Genomic DNA, 19437 nt, shown 5'->3' on the forward strand with positions numbered 1-19437 from the left:
GAGTGGGTGTTGTTGTGCCCTTCCCCTCACTGACTGAGAATGCATCTCTACTCCCTCACTTCTGAAAGAGTTATCGACGGCGAACCTCACCAAGTGGGGTAAGATTCGATGCAAAGCCAGTGTGACTTTTGGCTACAAATGATGTAGGTCTTCAAATCAAATGTTGTTATTGTCGTGTTTAGTCGTGTGTGTTTAATTTAATGATCAACTTTTTGATCAATTTACTAATGGATCAATTCAACAAAGACGCGAGTGTTAAATCCATCGATGGATTTTGGTCGGCGCCTCACTGGTGGTGTGCAATTTCTAATCCGCTCTCGGATAACCATCATCTTTAGTGTAACTGGCTTTGGATATGAAGAAAAATATCATAAAATAAATTCCTGGAATTTCTAAATCATATCCTTGGCATAGTCTATTTAAAATAAAAAAGCTACTAAGGTTATCGAGGTGGAAAAATTGCTTGGTCAGTTTAAGACGCACTGGTAACATCTATCACATGTGTAAGGGGTGGTGAAAATGAGTAGGCCTAAAGAAAAAATATTTTGAAAGCTAGTCGCAAATCGGTGGGCCGATTATCAGCAACTCCGAAAACCGATGATCAAAAGGTCAGTGGACCGCCGGTTCTGCCCCCAGTTGGCCGACATATGTCAACTGGTCTTTTGCTGTCAGGGATTTATGAAGATAGATTGCTGTCCATGTTACTTTTTGAAGCAGTAGGTGGCAGTATACATCTATTCATAATTCTCTCTACAATAACTTGAGAATTATTATTCAGATGTGTATTCCACACTCCACAATGGACGCAGCCGCGGAACCTATTCATTTAGAGGCTATATGAAACCTTAATATTAAGGGGATGGATTAGATTTAGGTTTAACTCACCAGCGGACCGTCCCACAACCGATGAGCAGAAGGCCAGCAGACTGCCAGCTCTGCCCCCCTGTGGGTTGATAGTGGTCCACTGGCCTTCTGCTATCAGGATCAAATAATGTTATCAGATCCTATTAGGTGCCTCAAACTCCTGACTTATATCATCTTTTTTAAACTCAATAGATGCTGCTATACTGTCTTACATTTAGGTTGGCAAGCCTCCAAGGATCCAGAAATACAAAATGGTGCTATTCCCCAGATATTACTTGGTGCAGGCTAATTCCTGTACTTCATCTTCTCTCTCTGCATTACTCTTTGCTCCCCTCCCTATACGTCCCTCCCAGTACACTAATAAACCTGTTGTACTTTCCTCACTGAAAATTTGGAAACAGTTTAGACAGCACTTTGGACTAAAATCCTCTTCTGTCCTCAGTCCTATCTGCAACAATAATCTATTCCTGCCCTCTACTATAGACACATCTTTTACCCATTGGAAGAAGATGGGCCTGGTCTCTTTTTGTGACCTGTATTTAGATGAGACATTTTGGATGTTTTGATAACCTTGCTACTAAAATTGCGTAATTTGGAAGAACCCATTTTACATCCTTTCCTAAACTGCCTGGGGAAAAAAAACTTTATTAGAAAACATAATGCCCCCCCCCCCTTCAGAATCACAAAATAGTATTTCTTCAATCTATGATCTTCTCTGTTCTCAATCATCTCCTTTTTTGGAGAAAGAACTGGGGCTCAAATTAGACCAAATCTGGTGGAGGGGTGCATTGCTTAGGATTAACTCAACTTGTGTATGTGCTCATATGAGCCTTATTCAGTTTAAAGTGGTTTATAGACTTCACTATACTACGGCCGGACTGTAGAAACTGTTTCCTGGTACAGATGATTCTTGTATCATGTGGATGGATGGGCGGCAGGTACCACATTTGTTTCCTGTTCACGTGGTTACTCCTGTTTTGAAACTGTTTAAAAAAAAAAAATGTCAGACCCCCCCTTTGTGTGGTCAATTCATATACTGTTTGTAATCTGCTTTGTGGTTTGTTCAATAAATAATAATATAATAATTTAAAAAATCTGACTTATTTTCTTCCATGGGTAACTGTTGGTCCCAACCAGCCCGGTCATGCTTTGTTGTCACTGGTATCAGGTGAAATGTGGTCTGGGAATGCAAGTTTCTTTCCCAAAGGTTCCCACCTGGCAGCTAACCTGGCTATGCCCACATGTTGCTCCCACATTAGTTTTCTGCTTCATGAGTGAATATGTGTCTAGTTCTGCTAGGCTACCTTGCTGCTGCTGCTGTCTGTGTCAAATGCTGACGTCTCTGTAAGAGCACTGTAAGCCACATCTACTGTACCTAGATCCTGTTATACTCAGTCAGCATTGGATGGTAGCTGAAATAAACTGAAAATCGAGTGTAGCTGAATTAAACAAGTTTATTGTTTCTGCTGTTTGAGGTGCAAAAAGGGGAAGAGGAGAGTATTGTGGAGAGGATGTGCACATAACCAGTCACCAGCACAGTATTAGAAATCGAGAAGCGGACAAGATTCCCCTCCCCCCCTTATCTCCAGTGGTAATGTTTTTCTCTCTCTCCACATTAGCAGCAAAGTAGGCCTGCTGGTCTTTCCCCTCCCATGTTAAATCAATCTTTCCATCTCATTGTCTGTAGCAATGCCCTTGCACTGTCTCCCACACTTACATCTGTGGTCTCTGTCCTCAGCCAGCCAACGCCCTTTGGTCTCTCTAAGTGAGGCTTTGAAACCAGAAACAAGCCCCACGGAGATGAAAGCAGGTGATGACTGTCTACATTTAATCTCATTACGATATTTTGTATGCTACATCTCAGACTTCCCACTGCAGTAGGCTACTATAACTGGATTCCGTAGCTTTTGAGAGCAATGTTTATTCACCTTTGCCCTCTTTTTCCCCCACGTCTTTTCCTTCTTCTTCCTTCTGTATAACTGAACCTGGTCACCTTTGTCACTCTGACAAAGAAAAACAAGTATGAGTCGGGTGTGCTTTCCCTGATTTGACCAACAACTGTCTCTTTCTGTCTGTCTGTCTGTCTGTCTGTCTGTCTGTCTGTCTGTCTGTCTGTCTGTCTGTCTGTCTGTCTGTCTCTCTCTCAAACAAACTAAATCTGGTCAATCATTGTCTAGTGACTCTGTTATAGTGCAGAATTACCAGTCACTGTATGAATTTATAATTGTCATGGAAATTCAACAAGTTGCACTAATGAATGAGAACATGGATGGGTTTCTTTGACATACACCAGCTGTGATGTGCTCTCATTTACCCCCAGTAGAGGTCACTGTAATCCAGGCTAATAATTTCATAGTATCATGTGGCTGTGCCTGCACGAGGCTGTACCACCATATGGAAAACAGGACCTCCTTTCCACCCATCCAAAACCACAGTGCTGAATGCAGCTGGCAGCACCATGAGACGATCGTGTGTTACTCTTCTGTTTGTCTCTCAGTTTGGATTACATAACACTGTAATAGTGGCGTGTTGTGACCAGCCAAGTCCAAAGGATCTGTGGATATAAGTGGACAATGTAAATTGTAGCATTGTGGGCTACAGGGGAAACATTTATTTTCCGTGCCATTAGTGTGGCACAGGTATGGATCCAGTCGTCCTTTTGGCACCACAGAGATGGAATAATTTGGTCAGCCCTCTTAAGCCCTGGAACCTTCTAATTCCATAACTTCTTATTACTAAATGTGAAGAACACATTTGTTCCATGAGCGCACTGACAACCCTTTTCATTCACTCATTCTCAAAATAATCCTTGAGCCCAATCACTACCTGAAACCAGTAGACAAATAACTTCACTGAGAAAGTAAAAAAAAAAAAAATTGGTACATGACTGAATGAAAGCCTATTGGCAGCTATATATCTCATAGTGTAGCCGGCCTTAGAGAAGTGTGGTTTGCTGAGGGGATTGAAAAATTACATTTTTACAGATGGTATGTATACAGGTTTGTGAGTGATTTTTACAGTTGGCCAAGACAGGGCAAAATTTGTGGAATTTGCTGTGAAAATGGGAATGGGGAGCTGTAACTTAAATGCAATCAAACATTCTTTGGCCAATGATTTTCTTTTCCCACTTAAACGTAGTTGTTGCTTACCCAAGGAGAAGACAAATATGTCAGACGATGGCTAACAATATGTACTTGTTCTGAGAAGGAGAACAAGTTAAACTTCATGTATCACCCAGCACCCAACATCCGACAACCCCCACCCCCCTTACTGATCAACCTCTGGCAGGAAACACTACTCTAGCAACATTGCTTCAAACAAACAGCTGGTTTCCAAGGGAACCACATCTGTTACCTAGCAACATTCAAATATCAATAAGGAAATTCCCATCATATGATATGATAAACCAATTATAGCCAGTCTGTATGGTCTTTCAGACTTGTGAAAAGTCTAAACTTTGGACATAACATGACTAAAAAGTTAAAAAAGAACAAAATCCACTAATTCTATTGGTTATGCATAGTCCACATTTACTCAGGGTAAACTACTTGAGTAGCCTATGTTACAATCACAACACACAACGTTCTTTGTGGGTTATTGTCTTCTCATTTAGACTTCTATTTTAGAAGAGAAACTATAGCTGGCTGGAAAGAGGTTTTCAAACTGAAAGTTCATCAATTAAAAAAAAAGATATTTTTCAGTGGCGCATACTGTTACTTTTAAGACAGAGAGACAAAACCAGTAGTTTCAGACTGACATAAACGTTTGCCAAACTGAATTATTGATGTGAATAATAATACAAAAAAATGTGTGTAGGAGTGCCTACATGGTGGTGTGTGTGTGAGGAGAGGTAAATAACGGCAAAGATCTATTCCTAATTTGGTATGAGATGGGCGGGTGCTGGATAACGGTAGTTTCCCTTTTTTTTAGCTGGAGCGAAGTTGGAACTAGTGCGTAGTCGTAGAATACTCCCTCAGGCGTCACCTACAGCCAGACAGTCAACAGAGACCACTGAGAACAACGGTAAGTCAGATGAAAGATTCCATTTAAGATTTTTAAGTTTAAGATTCCATTTAAATTCACGTTGGCTATACAAACACACTGAAATATGCTCATTTTATGTAATTTGACGGCATTTTTACATATTGATTTTTGTTTGACAATGCAACAGAGGCTAGGTAAACTCCTTATGACAGGTTACACAGAGACTTAGATTTTTTTGGTCAGCTTTCAAGCTAATGCACGCTGCCTTAGGTGGCGCCTGCTGCATTACAAACTGTGACAGGTTGATACGAGTGCATCTACAGCATGAGAAAGAATAACTGCGTGTTCGATTGTAAACATATGGTACGAGATGATATCGACTTCAGTTAGCACATTGTACACGCTTACTGTTTTTGTAATTTTACGTTACCCTAGAAAAATAGGACGTCGAAGACAAGTATAGTTCCTAGACTACAGTTGGGCGCGACTGATAGGCGCGCGCGCACACCCACCCAAACCTATGTAGTCCGCATGTACTCATCAGTGACTTAATATAGCAACAGATAGTCGCTTACTTTCAAGAACTTTGCGCTTTTAAACAACCATTCTGTATTTGAACCTCATTCTCATCCATGTGATATTTTTTTCATGTAGTTTGTAAATTATAGCCTATATGTATGCATATATTTCACAGCAGATTTTTCAGTTTTTTTTTAACGTTTTCTGAAGAGCATTTATGCACAACCTCTCTTCTCCCTCTCTCTCTCTCTGGCTAGCTTCAGACTTGGCCTGACAAAGTCTGTTTTGTGTCTCCCACCAACTCATTGCTTTTTAAACTGGATTAAGGGTGAAATCTGATTTGAGATGGTGTAACAGCACAGCTCCTGACCTCTTCGTTGTCCAACAATCTTTCTCCGAACGGCTGCGTACAGGCACGTGTCTAAGGGGGAAATATCTTTAACACTCAACTAGCTTGTTTCCTCCTGCATCGACTCCCCTGACATGGTCATAGTCCTATTTTAGGCTCTGAAATAATGGGAAATCCTCTGTTTCAGTCCCCCCCCCCTCTATACTGCCCTCTGAAGGGAAATCCACGTAAGTAGTCACCTATTGAGTTACAATGTCCCTTGTCATGTTATCGCATGCCCAGCACGCGCATTACCCAGCCAAATTGGAGCCATCCATGCTTTTATAATGAAGGGGGAGGAATTCAGTGTAAATTCATGTGAGCGGACGAACAAAAAAAGACAAATGAGAGGCAGGGGCAGCTTGAAGGGAAAGGCAAAGGGCGGTTCCTGGCACCACTGACTCACTTCGCAGTTCGGGGGCAGCCACAACATCTGGGATAGATCAGCACGTTGGAAAATGTGACCTAAAAGTGAGGGACGGCGGGAGGGAGGGAGGGAGGGAGGCAGAGCAGGCGAGAGAGAGAGGCGAAAAAATGGGAGGGAGGGTGAGGGGCGTGGAGGGGGGCTGCTGTGACTCATAACTTTGCTATTGCCGTCATGACTGTGTTTGAAATGTTTGTACATTTGAGGTTATGGATCAAGAGCTGAGGGGGAGGGGTGGGGGGGTTCCCTGACATTCTGCTGCTCTTGCTGTCCATATCTGGCACTGGTTTGATCTGGTCTGTCTGCATTTGTTCTTCGTCACTGTGTCCATTTCACCAGCTTCAAATCTCAAATAAACACTCTCTCTCTCCCCCTCTCTTTTCCTCTCTTCCCAAACCTCCAGTTGTCATCACCCCTCCTCTCCCCACCCCCACCCACCTTGCACAGCTGATGAATGCAAAAGTGACATGTTTACGTCTAAACTGTACAGAGTGCGTCGCCAGCGAGGAGGAGGCCCGGCTGAATAGGCCGACTGTTAGCATATCTGGCCTTTCCTCCCACGGTTGCTGAGAGACTGAGAGTCTAAAAGGGTCAAGCGAAGCACTCTGACCGTTCCTGTCATCGTATAAACAAGCAACGCATTTTTGTCCTGCAGGATGATGACTCACACGGAGGACCAGGCTTTGCTCTTGTATATGGTTAACTTGCAACAGGCCATCAGTCATTTTATTCATGTTGTAGTTAAGCCCAGGCTTTTTTTTGTACACGGTCATCTCACATGTCATGCCACGTTATCCATCTTTTGTTCTGCACTCTTCGTTGTCTCATGTCATGTTGTTCATTCTGTACATCGTTAAATAGCCTGTCTTTATACATCTACTTCTATAACTATATGTATCTTTTTCTCCCAGGCTCTGTCTCTTTAGAAAGTTCTGGACCGTAGGACTATACTGGACCTCCCCTGAGTGTAGTCATGCCTGTGGTTGTGATGCTCAGCTCCTCGCTGCTGTGGTCGCGTGTGCTGGCCATGCTGTTCTCCTGCGTGGCCTTCAGCGTGGCAATTCATGGCGCAATGGTGAGGGAGCAGCCGGCAGGGGACTGGTGCCTTTTCAGCTGGGGCTTCAGCTTTGCCGGCACGGCACTGGTGCTGCTGGTGGAGCTGTGTGGCCTGCAGTCACGCGCACCCGTCTCCTGGAAAAACTTCCCCATCACCTTCGCCTGCTATGCTTCCCTCTTCTGCCTCTCCGCCTCTATCATTTTCCCCCTGTACTTCGTGAAAGGCTTCCAGACGTCCAACCAGTCCTACGACTACCGTATCGTCTCGCTGGTCTTCTCCTGCCTGGCCACCATCGCCTACCTGACAGAGGTGAGCATCAGCAAGGCGCGGCCGGGCGAGTTGGCTGGCTACATGGCCACGGTGCCTGGCCTGCTGAAGGTGTGCGAGACCTTCGTGGCCTGCATCATCTTCGTGTTCATCAGCGACCCCAATGCCTATGAGAGCCACGCGGCTCTCAAGTGGTGTATGGCTGTCTACTGCGTCTGCTTCATCCTGTCGGCCGTGGTCATCGTCCTGTGCGTGGGCGAGTGCACCGGCTGCCTGCCCTTCCCCTTCGCCCGCTTCCTGTCCGCTTACGCCTTGCTGGCGGTCGCCATGTACCTGAGCGCCACCATCATCTGGCCCATCTATAAGTTCGACAGGAAGCACGGGGGAACCCCCACAAGGCCCAGTCAGTGCGGTTCCAAACCGGGGCTTTGCGGCTTTGACAAGCTGATGGCTGTGGCTGTGCTCACTGGTGTAAACTTCATACTGTACTTGGCTGATCTGATATACTCTGCCAGGCTGGTGTTTGTCTCTGTTTGAGTCAAGAAAGAGAGGGAGAGAGAGAAGGGGGAGATGAAAGGAAGATAATTAAAAAGAAGAAAAAGAGAGGCTTGTGACAGATGAAGAAAAATAGGATGAACTCAGCAATCACTGTTAATCCATGCTTTACCATTTATCAGTATTTTGGTCAAAAATCAGTTGTCGGCAAGGTTGCCCTGGCTTGTGTCATATTTATCAAAGAACCACATTGATAATTTCAAGAAGTGTCAAAAAATGGAGATAAAAAGTGCAGCTATAATAAAATATACTTGTTTTTTATTTTTTCGATCCATTCAGTGTTCCCATCCACTACCCACATAGGACACAATAAAACAGGAACAAATCCAATGATCAATAATACTTTCCTGAAGGAAATGTCCCCATTACTGAGTACATACACAACCACTGCTCTTAACAGTGGTTTGGGCTCAAATGAGCCAAGTCAAGGCTGAATCTATTTTTTGTTATTTCTATGTGTGGAAGTGGTGCTTATATGTATAAGTGTGTACCTCTGTTAAAGCTTCCAGTGTTCAACTGCTGTGTTAAAATGGTGTTTTGATGAAGTACTCCAACACAATACAACACATACAATACATTCATATATCTTTTATGACTTGATTGTAATTCATTCTACATCTCTGCAGTTAATCTGCACAGAGTAGGATGACTATTTGAAAAATACATGACTTCCTCAGTAATCATGAAAGCTTGAATTACAGTCATCCATAATGTACTCCTGTTAATTGTTTATGCATATGTAATGCTTATTTCTTATATGGCAACACATAAGAAAAAATTAGTTCAGAGCAGAGATTTTGCAATGTGTTTTTATGGTAGTTTCTGTCTCTTTGACTGTTCTGTAGCTGGATGTGTTTTTTTATGACTTGCTCCAGTCCCTATGTGCCTGAATGAGAATATTACTAATGTTTGCTCAGAGACCACAGGGCTAGAAATATATAATTAGACCTTTCTCTGTGTCTCAACACAGTGCCTTTGTAAAGTTTTAAGTGTACTGCATCAAATGTATGGGAGAATTATGGTTCACTATGGAATAAATAACATTAATGGACAATTATTATTATTAGTGCTGGTCTTGTTCGTTGTTTTTGGTACAAATTCACACCCTTATCCATCTGTTTACATAAGCACACACACAGACACAGACACACGTGCTCTCTCTCACACACACACACACATAGGTGCAGTGACCTGTAAATACACAAACAGACACACAAGCATAAACACACTTAGGTTTGTGCACAGACACGCACAGGGATGCAAATAACCCCCCACACACACACAAACACACACACACACACACACACATATTCACTCACTCACACACACTGAACCTGACACATGCAAATGCTGCATATATACAGTATATACAGCATACCTCCTCATGGGAGGTGCTGAAGGGTGTGGCCCAGGCTACCCATTCCAGTGCCCTCCAGAGCTTCCAATAGAAACTCTTCCTCTCCACTTGACCATGGCGCAAACTCACGGGGTCCTGAATAACGAAGAGTTCTGCTGTCCCATATGCCTGGACCTGCTTAAAGACCCAGTAGCTATTCCCTGCGGGCACAGCTACTGCATGGGCTGCATCAGGGGCTACTGGGCCAGCGATGGTGACTTGGAAACAGTCAGCTGTCCCCAGTGCAGACAATCCTTCACACCAAGGCCCATTCTGAAACGAAACACGCTACCGGCTGAGATGGTGGAGGAGCTGAAGAAGATGCACCTCCAGGCCGCCTCACCTGCCACCGCCGCCACCACCACCTCCACTGCTACGGCGGCGGCACTCTGCTTGGGCACATCGGAGGATGTGCCGTGCGACCTGTGCACCAGGAGCAAGCGCAGAGCCGTGAAGTCGTGCCTAATGTGCCTCGCCTCCTACTGCAAGCTGCACCTGCAGGCACACTACGAGTGCCCCGCGCTGAAGAAGCACAAGCTGGTGGAGGCCGCGGCCCAGCTACAGGACAAGATCTGCCCACACCACGACAAGCTGCTGGAGATTTACTGCCGCTCAGACCAGAAGTGTGTCTGCATCCTGTGCGTAATGGAGGAACACAAGGGCCACGACACGGTCTCAGCTGCAGCAGAGACCACGAGGAAGCAGGTAGAGACCACTGAGTTGTGAACTTTCATGAGATGATTATAAGAAGATAAACATTATAAACAGTTGATAGAATTACTAGACCAACTCCAAGACAGGTAAGGGCTTTAGACTTTGGTCTTTTTAGTTAGTTTAGTTTAAAGTTAGTGCTGGTGCCTGCTTAAAACTTTCTGTTGAGACTGCAGTGTGCAGTGTGCAGTGTGCAGTGTGCAGTGTGCAGTCTCAATAGTGACAAGCAGAAGCTTTTGTTGCCTTGAAACACTATCCATCCTGGGGCATAGTTGAAAGGGAGTTTCAGGGAAGGAATTTAATGAATGCTCTTGTGGGTCAAACAATCAAAAGATAAATGTTATTTCATTAGCCACAGAGAGTATTTTGTATTTTCTTCCTTAAAATATGAGTGCAGTTCTGTTTTGATTGTGGGAGTACCAGTAAGGTCTCCAACAGACCAAGTCTCAAATGGGCCAGCTGTTCAGTCGATTGAAATCTGAGGGGAAAGTTAAAATGCAGGACAACTGATTCATCTCTCTGTCCCAGATTCAAATGCCAACACGGTGTTATCTATCACGCCCCCCTCTTCTTCCTCCATTTAAATGCTCAAGATAAAGATTAACCGGCATCATCCACCAGGATTTATTGTCTGGTTGGCTGCTGGGTGGCTGCCGTTTTGACTCAGTTCCCTGTTGCATATCTTGCACATGCAAACCAAACGCTTTGCCTACTGCCAAGGCCACGTGCTGATACTGATACAGATATTGAATTTACATGCAAGAGTACAATATAACAATGTGAAATCTTAAATGTAAGCGTGAAGAAAAACTCCTCTATCGAAAGGATGACCTCAAATGATGCTCAGTCATATTCATCTTATTAGCTTTAGGTGTAAGTCATTCTGGCTGGTTTTCCCCCAGTAAATTAAGGGACTTTTTCAGGTGATGAAGACAGGAAACAAGTCCACATGATCTGAACCATCTGTCTTTACATACCAAAGCTGAAGTTAGTTGCAGCTTCACATTTGGTTTGCCTCACTGACAGCCAAGGAAATATCACTCTGCCATTTCCGCCTTAGCTTTGGCCTTTCTTCCAACCTAATCTCTGTCTTCTCTAACTCACTCACAAGCTTCTCTCTGGTAGGATGGTTTGACTATGCTGGTACCTCTTTGTGACATGGGTGTGTCTCTCCCTGCAGAGGGAGCTGGGGATGGTGAGGAGGAAATTTAAGCTGACCATCCATGCCAGAGAGAAGGAGCTGCTGGATCTCAGGCAGGCTGTGGACACTCTGAAGGTGAGAGCTGCTCATCTGCAAAAACACAGGTGGAGAGGGAAGAGAGCTCAGGGTGGAGTGAGCATGTTCTGTCTCTCAGCTCTCTGTATATCCCATACACATAATAGATAATGTTTAACTTGTTTAACAGTTTTAACTTTATTGTCATTTTGCAGAGTACACATATATCAATGCATAAAACATAGTAATGCAAATAATACAACAAAAATATGTAATGAGTAACATATGACATATAATATAAAATGTTTTTTTATGACACTACATTACTTATAATACGCACACACACACACACACACACACACACACACACACACACACACACACACACATCTTTGTCTGTCCGACCTGTCTGCAGGAATCTGCACAAAGTGCGACGGAGACCAGCGGCAGGATCTTCATGGAGCTGATGTCATCCATTGAGAGGCGGCACACTGAGGTGAGGGAGCTGATCGAGGCACAGGAGCGGGCTGCCGCGGCTCTCCTGGCCCGGCTGGAGGAGGACCTGGCCGAGCTCAGGAAGCAGGATGCACAGCTGGAGTTCCTGCTCCACACAGACGACCACATCCACTTTCTCCAGGTAACACCTCACACATCCGTGTGACACACCCACTTCCTGCTGGTAACACCTCACACATCAGTGTCATGCAACCACTTCCTGCTGATAACACCTCACACATCAGTGTCATGCAACCACTTCCTGCTGGTAACACCTCACACATCAGTGCGACGCACCCACTTCCTGCTGGTAACACCTCACACATCAGTGTGACGCACCCACTTCCTGCTGGTAACACCTCACACATCAGTGTCATGCAACCACTTCCTGCTGGTAACACCTCACACATCAGTGTGACGCACCCACTTCCTACAATATTACAATGAGAAATCTAAAAATGCAAGCCTGGAGGAAAACTCCTCTATCGAAATGATGAAATCCCCAAGGGGCCAGAACTCAAGATCAATTCATTGATTTATCCATGGACAGATCCCAGCCCAGTGGTGCTCAGTGGGCCAGTAGGCCAGCATGTGGGTAGCTTTGGGTGTTGGGAGTCATTCTGCACATCAATGAGCAGAGGTGGTTTCATGTTGTTAATGTCCAGGTTTGTGGACAGTTTGAGTATAGAGGGGCATTGCCTTTTGCTGTCTCTGTAACATTGCTTGAAATGAAACAATCTTTTGCATTCCTGGAAATATACCTATTTTGACCTTGTTTGTCCTGTAAATATGAATCTCCCCTTAATGTAATAAGGGTCCCTTGATTTGGAAACAAATTCCCACAATCTCTCCTTAATCTATTGGTATGTGGTAGCGAAACCCTTAAATATCCACATATCAATGCACACATTTACTTAATGTTCCCTTGAGATAAGAATAAGAATAAGAAGGAAGAAGAATAACGAATATGAATCCCTGATAAACCACGGGTATCTTTCCTCCCCGGTGTACGTCATCTCTTTCTCTCTCTCCTTCTCTCCCTCTCTGCCTCGCTGTAGTGCAGCCAGTCACTCTCTGCCCCGTCTGGTGTCACGGACCCAGCAAGCATTCACACAGACCCGCTGCTGGACTTTGGGAAGATGAACAGTGCTGTCTACGCTCTGAGGAAGAGACTTGAGGATGTCCTCAAGGTGGAATGGCCAAAGATCACCAGGGCGGGTCAGTAAAGAGTTTTTCCATTCCAGAGAAAAGAGATGCAGAATGACTGTTACGTATCACACTAGATGCATTGTTAATGTAGTTGCTAACCTGCATGTCTTTCTCCTCAGCAAGCACTGTGAAAATTGTCCAGAGTCCAGAGCCCAAGATCAGGCCAGAGTTCCTATACTGTGAGTCTATTGTAAATCCTTGTGAAAGTGACGTGGCATTTTAGCAAAACCTAACCAATGCATCGTAGCCCAGTTGCTAAAATACAAACCACTTGGTAAGTCAGCAACAGCAATGCCATTGTTTGGCCATATTGTGTGGTATTTGTCTCTATGAGGAAAATCTTTGTCCTTCTCTCTCTCTCTCTCTCTCTCTCTCTCTCTCTCTCTCTCTCTCTCTCTCTCTTTGTCTACACATTCTCTGCCTCTGTGTGTCTATGTGTCTCTGTTCTAGACTCCAGTCCATTTAAATTAGACCCGAGAACAGCCCACAAGGACCTCTCCCTGTCCCAGGACAATGAGGTGGTGACGGTGCGGAGCAGGGAGCACTCCTGCCCGGACAACCTGGAGCGCTTTGACTACTGGTGCCAGGTGCTGGCCGGCGAGGGGCTGTCCGGACGCTGCTATTGGGAGGTTGAGTGGAGCGGGATGGGGGTCAACATGGCCGTGGCCTATGGGGACATGAGCAGGAAGGGGGAGGGAGGGGATTCTCACTTTGGCCACAACGACAGGTCGTGGAGCCTGTTCTGCTCGCGGAAAGGCTTTTCTTTCTGGCACAACAACGTGGTCACCAAAATACCGGGCCCTTGCTCATTTAAGATAGGCGTGTATCTGGATCACAGGGCGGGGACCCTGTCCTTCTACAGCGTCTCTGACACCATGAGCCTTCTGCATCGAGTAAAAGCAACATTCACTCAGGCCCTCTATCCTGGCTATGAGTTTGCCTGCTACGGAGCCTCTGTTAAATTGTGTCAAATGGAGTGAGCAAGCTGCAAATTAGTGGTAAAGAAATGGCACACTTAAAGAAATATTGAGATGTAAAAGTCAAGATTTCCCCCGGTCACTGTGGTTAGTTTCTGCTGCGCTGTGGCATGAGTCATTTTGCGTCGCTGAGAGCGGTTTGTTTGGGTTTGTTGTTTTCCAAAAATAGCGAATCGCGAGGCGAACATGACAAATTTGAAGGAAATGTTTACTGCAGAGTGGGCCTACAACAAGGACTGTGCCAAAACATTAAGCCACAGAGGTGCTATCAAGGCCTCGTCATACACACGTCCACTGTATGTTTTATCACGTTTCTTACATTCCTTTACTAACGCAACACTCCCTGTAGACACACTCACTGGCTGTAATTCATGACTGCTGGAGTCCTCTTCTCCCGGAGCTCAGACGCACTGTGAGTCAGCTGTCCTTTCACTGACCCCTCAGATGACAACCCCCTGACAACTTAGATGGAAACGCCAATTATTGCCATAGCATTCCAAGCACACCATACTTTACTGGTGTATTGTGCTTGGACACTCTATTGCTTTTTACAGTACTATAATTACAATGTGTATAAGGTAAAACACACTCAGGTTTTTACGTTTTTTGTTGACAACCACAAATTGTAGACATAAAAACATTAAAAAGAAAAGAAAGAACCTTCTAATGTAGATTACATGGATATGTTGATATTTTGTGTATTATACTGATATACTGATTACGCACCACACTCAAATAAAGGCTACTCTTCTGTGTAGCTCAGTTTCAATCCCACCATGATTTTGTGATCTTGTGTTTTCGCAAATTCAAGGATTTCCTACAATTATGAGTTTCAATTTTCTCTTTTTACCACAATATTTCCACACAAAAAAACGCCGTCATGGAATTTTTACATTATTTGACATTGCAAAAAAAAAAAAAACACAGAAAAAATACTTCTATTTGCCATTTTTGAGAATTCACACAGCAAACTCAGTCACTTTTGGCCGCAACAATCACAGAAACCCTCGCAAGACCCTGGTGGGACCTGCTAGTTTTCCCTGGCTCCCTCTGCTGGTGGTTGAGTACATCTGCCTGACCAGCGCTGTGCCTGCAGCTGTTAAGGCCCAGTAGCACAGTGCTAAAGCGCTACAGATGACTGCCGACTCTGAGCTGTTATGTATGAGCTGTTGTGTATGAGGCACAGTAATCTGTAGTTATAGTCATTTAGTTATGACCGACCATGACTGGAGAGGGGGTGGCAGCACTGTATGGCAGTAAAGTGTGAGGTAACAGTCCTGAGGGTGTGGAACAACTTCCTCCCCAGTATCAGGAGCTCCTTCTACCCTGTAACTTTAAAATCTCACCTCAAAACATTTTTATATTGACTGGCACTTAAATGTGTTCGTAGGGATTTAATACACCATTACATAGTCACTGTGTGTTGCCTTAAATGCTAAGTCCCCTGCATAGTTTAAATGCTTAGTCCCTTGTATAGTTGAAATACTAAGTCCCCTGTATATTCTGTGTAGTTTCGATTTCAATGTTTTTTTTTTTTTTTACTTATGCTCTGTTTGATCTGTTTTATGTTCATGCTTGTGTTACTATGGCAACATGCCCCTTTCTAAAAGGGCTTTATGAATTAAAGTACATTGCTGACCAACTTTCCTGACTAACTGATTGATAATGGTCTAGAAACATTGATGTTTTGCAAGGCATTCATAGAAGTATTGCCAATCAGTCTTGCCATACCTACCCTTAGACTTAGTGAAAAAACTTCAGCATTGCTGTTTCACAACTTATATCACACACACATTCTCAGACGATCATGCACATTCAGAGAAACCGATTATTTAATCTAATCAGCTTACTCACACTAAACTGGACTATGCAAAGCACTGACTGATATTTGCTCAGGTGTGTCGTATTGATAATGGATATTATTCCATCAGGATTGGCTTTGTGGCCTCTCTAAACTGTGTTGAAAAGCTATGAGACCTCAATGACAGTACAGAGCATGACTGGGCCTCTGGGATCTCTCTCCCCTATTTCTCGTCATTAGTTATAAGAATGCATAAGTCCTAACATCTCCCTTAGTAACCTCTAACACCGTATAAGGAGTAAAGGCTTTCTTTTTTTGTTGCCGTTTTTTGGTTCTTAGCATGAACTTGTATGTAAGCTCTGAGTGTGCTTCTCTGTATGACGATCTCTTCTTTGTGGTTTTGAAACACTCTGAATCACATACACACGTCACAAGTGTCACTGATAACAAGTTTGAACAGAAGTGATGGGGAAATCAGGAAATGGGGTGAGGTCTTTGCTATGGTTACATAGTCAAACAAATACTTGTCTCCAGTCTGTCATAGTTTCAGTGCTAGCTATGACGGGAGATTTAGATTTAGAGATAGTACTACCCTGGCCCATAATGTGTGTGGACACGACAATCACATCGAAACCTCTTTACAAAATGAGGTCAACCATGAGAAGGTGTTAAAAGAGACAAGCATGACACAGAGGAAAAAGATCAGACAGAGGGAGAGAAAAAAGACTGTTAGCCAGACACACTTGTGTCCCTCTAAATGAAACCCCCCACTCTCACAGGACAGTGGTGCCCATATAAAACATGGATGTGAAACAGCTCAGAATAATAAAATAGTAGGAACGCAATGAATATGGGAACGACTTATTGGAGACAAGATCACATGTTTAGTAATGCAACGGTTTGACCTCTGAAAAGCGGAAGGAAACTGAAGAAATGTTGTCTTCACCCTTTCCCTAGAAATGTCACGAAGTGATTTCATAAGGTCGTTGAAAGTTACAAAGAAGTAAAGTATAGTATCAAAGGCTAGAGTCATTCTCATGTGGGTGATCAACTTATGCTTGTTTGAGTACGGATAACGTAATTCAGCTTTGCAAGAATAGCAAACTAAAATAAAGCCAACAAACTAAAGTCATGAGAAACATGAATATAATGAACAAGAGCCACACAAATGCAGACATTGTGTGTTTACATTTTCATTAACTTCCAAACTGAAAGTTCTGGGGTCTGTTGTGAAATGCTCATATTTTCGGCTTTGTGATGTCTTATTTCTCTTTTCTTTAAACACCATACTACTACAAGAGCAAAACGGCAGAAACAAACAGCGCCTTGTTGTAATGTGTAGTCAAAGTCTTACACCAAATGCAATGAAATATATTTACAGTTTACTTATGATAATTCTAAATCCAAGGCAAATCATAAATATGAGTTATTGGAGATCTTCCTGAGGATAATCTGAATGGGTATAGGCAGGTATAGTAATACAAGACCAGATTTGGAAGCTGAAAGCTGCTATCTTAACATTTATTTTCTTGAGGCATTCAGCGGACAGTATCATACAATATAACAGTATACTGTATATGTATATAACATATAAATGTACTTTTACCAAACCAATGACCTCGTTGCTGACTGTCCCACACAGAAACAGGAAGCACATTATTTGCTTTCTGTCTATTATCTCAGTAATGTTGAGTCAATATGACGATTTCAAAATATATTTAATTCAGACAGGAAATGGGTGTGGTATGTTTTAGATCCTGGGTAATTGCTGTTCACTCAACCCTACTGAGCGTATCCCAGCCCAAATGAGAAATGGCCACCAGGAGGCAGTGTTTACATAGAAGATTAAAGGCTGCTCACTGCCTAAAGCACAGGGCATCCACAAACAGGAAGAGCAGAGGAATAACCAGCACCAGTGTGTAGACAAGTGTTGCAACTTTAATTTTATAATTTATTTAGCAAACAGGTTAAAAACATTAGTTTCCTTCAAATCTGCTGTTTCCAAGAGGAAGCCCTTTTTATACAAACATACTTACAACTGTGCCCCTGTATTTAAAATGCAATAGTGGAACAAGACCTGCAGTCCTTTCATATATTGCAAAGTCTATGCAATATAATACAAAATATAATGCCATTGGAATACTGTGTTATTAAGTCATTAATGTACTTTAAAATGGGATGGGATGAAACATCATGCTGGTCATCCAGGCCTGCTGTCCATGTGTTGACTAGACTGGAAAGATCTGATGTCCTCTCCGATGAACTCAGTGACTGCAGAGAAAAGGCACTATCCAGTCAAAACAAAACAACTTAAGTCCTTAGTTACTATGTACTTAATAGTGAATTAATAACGTTTAGTTGATAACTACTTAATAAGTAATAGCTACTAATAACCCTTACGTTCTTAATAACTTCTGATATACACAGGTTACATGTCATTATAATATTAATATTAATATATATTAATATAATATTATAAATAATATTATATATAACACACACACACATATATATATGTTTGGGTTTGGTTTAGGAAAGTTCTTTAACAACCTGTAATAAAATTAGACTTAGTAGCAGTATAACATTTGTAATCATTTAATTACATTGCACCAGGACACTTATTATAACATGAGATGTAAAGAATGGCTCACCACCCTCAATTTACTTTTTTTTCCTTTCATTCATCCTAAACGGATCCAATCGGCTATTAAAGAAGCACACATTAATCTATAGAGGTGAATCCACACATGCTCTGTTCTCACCCTCCTCCAGTGTGATGTGGTGCATGGATGGAGAGCTGGCGAACTCCAGGTGTCCCTCCGGCATCTTCATGCCCCTGACGGTCCCTCTGTCTCCGACCGCCCTGCCCTGCGGTTCCCAGCCCTCGTACTGGCTGTACGGGGGCGGCGGGTAGAGGTCCTGAAGGGTGCCGGGGTTGGTTGGCGGGGACGGGCAGGGGCAGGGGCACACCTCCTGAGGATAGGGGCAGCTGGGGTAGGGCGAGTGGGGAAGAGGGGGCAGCGGGGAAGTGGAGATCGGGCTACTGGCGGGGAAGGGGCTGAGGGAGGAGGAGTGCGACGGGGACGGCGAGGACGACAGGTACGGGGAGTCGAGCCAAGGTGAGGGGGACGGCGGCTGGGGAATGCCGCGGGGGTAGAGGGGGGGCAGAAGCTCGGTGAAGCCCAGCTCCAGGCTCTCAAAGCTGGGCTGCCTCTCAGACAAGGCTCCCCTACCTCCACCTCCACCTATGCTCTCCTCTGGACCCTCAGGCTTGGAGCAGTATTCCTCTTGGTAGCTTTGCCCTGAGTAAGAAAAGTCACTTGGGTAAGGGGGCAGGTGGAAGCCCAGGCCTCGCTCATCCATGGGAGTGTCCCCTCTCAGGTGCAGGCCCCTGTCTGACCCCCCCGAGCCCCCAAAGGGGCCGAGGCCCACCCCCTCCAGAGGCAGCACTGAGGGATGGGACAGGAGGGGGTCCTCTTCTTCATACATGACTAAACAGAATGCAATGGAGAGATTACTTAAACCTGGAGTGCGTAGATTGAGGGGGGGAATTGAAATGAGCACATGGGATGAT

The 19437-nt window shown here is 44.0% G+C and overlaps 3 protein-coding genes across 5 annotated transcripts; 2 read left to right on the top strand and 1 right to left on the bottom strand.

The window, feature by feature from the left end:
- The first annotated feature begins 6 nt into the window (after positions 1-6).
- myadmb (myeloid associated differentiation marker b) lies at positions 7-9112 on the top strand. Of its 3 annotated transcripts, XM_042705006.1 has the most exons (5): positions 8-98; positions 2340-2455; positions 2603-2674; positions 4795-4887; positions 7091-9112. In XM_042705006.1, the coding sequence occupies exon 5, from the start codon at positions 7153-7155 to the stop codon at positions 8038-8040; it is 888 nt and encodes a 295-aa protein (XP_042560940.1). In that variant the 5' UTR covers positions 8-98; positions 2340-2455; positions 2603-2674; positions 4795-4887; positions 7091-7152; the 3' UTR covers positions 8041-9112. The 3 variants fall into 3 exon arrangements, with proteins under 3 accessions (XP_042560941.1, XP_042560942.1, XP_042560940.1); XM_042705007.1 differs by lacking the exon at positions 4795-4887 and having other exon boundaries at positions 7-98; XM_042705008.1 differs by lacking the exons at positions 2340-2455; positions 2603-2674; positions 4795-4887 and having other exon boundaries at positions 7-98.
- Positions 9113-9529: 417 nt separating this feature from the next.
- Positions 9530-15022, top strand: LOC122130309 (E3 ubiquitin/ISG15 ligase TRIM25-like). The gene is made up of 6 exons (XM_042705009.1): positions 9530-10159; positions 11346-11441; positions 11797-12018; positions 12935-13094; positions 13205-13264; positions 13536-15022. Exons 1-6 carry the CDS (start codon positions 9530-9532, stop codon positions 14063-14065), a joined length of 1698 nt encoding a protein of 565 aa, XP_042560943.1. The 3' UTR covers positions 14066-15022.
- A 2771-nt stretch (positions 15023-17793) lies between these two features.
- Positions 17794-19352, bottom strand: LOC122130304 (chitin-binding lectin 1-like). Its single transcript, XM_042704998.1, has 2 exons — positions 18626-19352; positions 17794-18134 (listed from the first exon to the last, which is right to left on the bottom strand). The coding sequence occupies exons 1-2, from the start codon at positions 19350-19352 to the stop codon at positions 18064-18066; spliced, it is 798 nt and encodes a 265-aa protein (XP_042560932.1). The 3' UTR covers positions 17794-18063.
- Between the last annotated feature and the right edge of the window lie 85 nt (positions 19353-19437).

The sequence above is a fragment of the Clupea harengus genome, unplaced genomic scaffold, assembly GCF_900700415.2.
Source record: "Clupea harengus unplaced genomic scaffold, Ch_v2.0.2, whole genome shotgun sequence".
Classification (NCBI taxonomy): Eukaryota; Metazoa; Chordata; class Actinopteri; order Clupeiformes; family Clupeidae; genus Clupea; species Clupea harengus.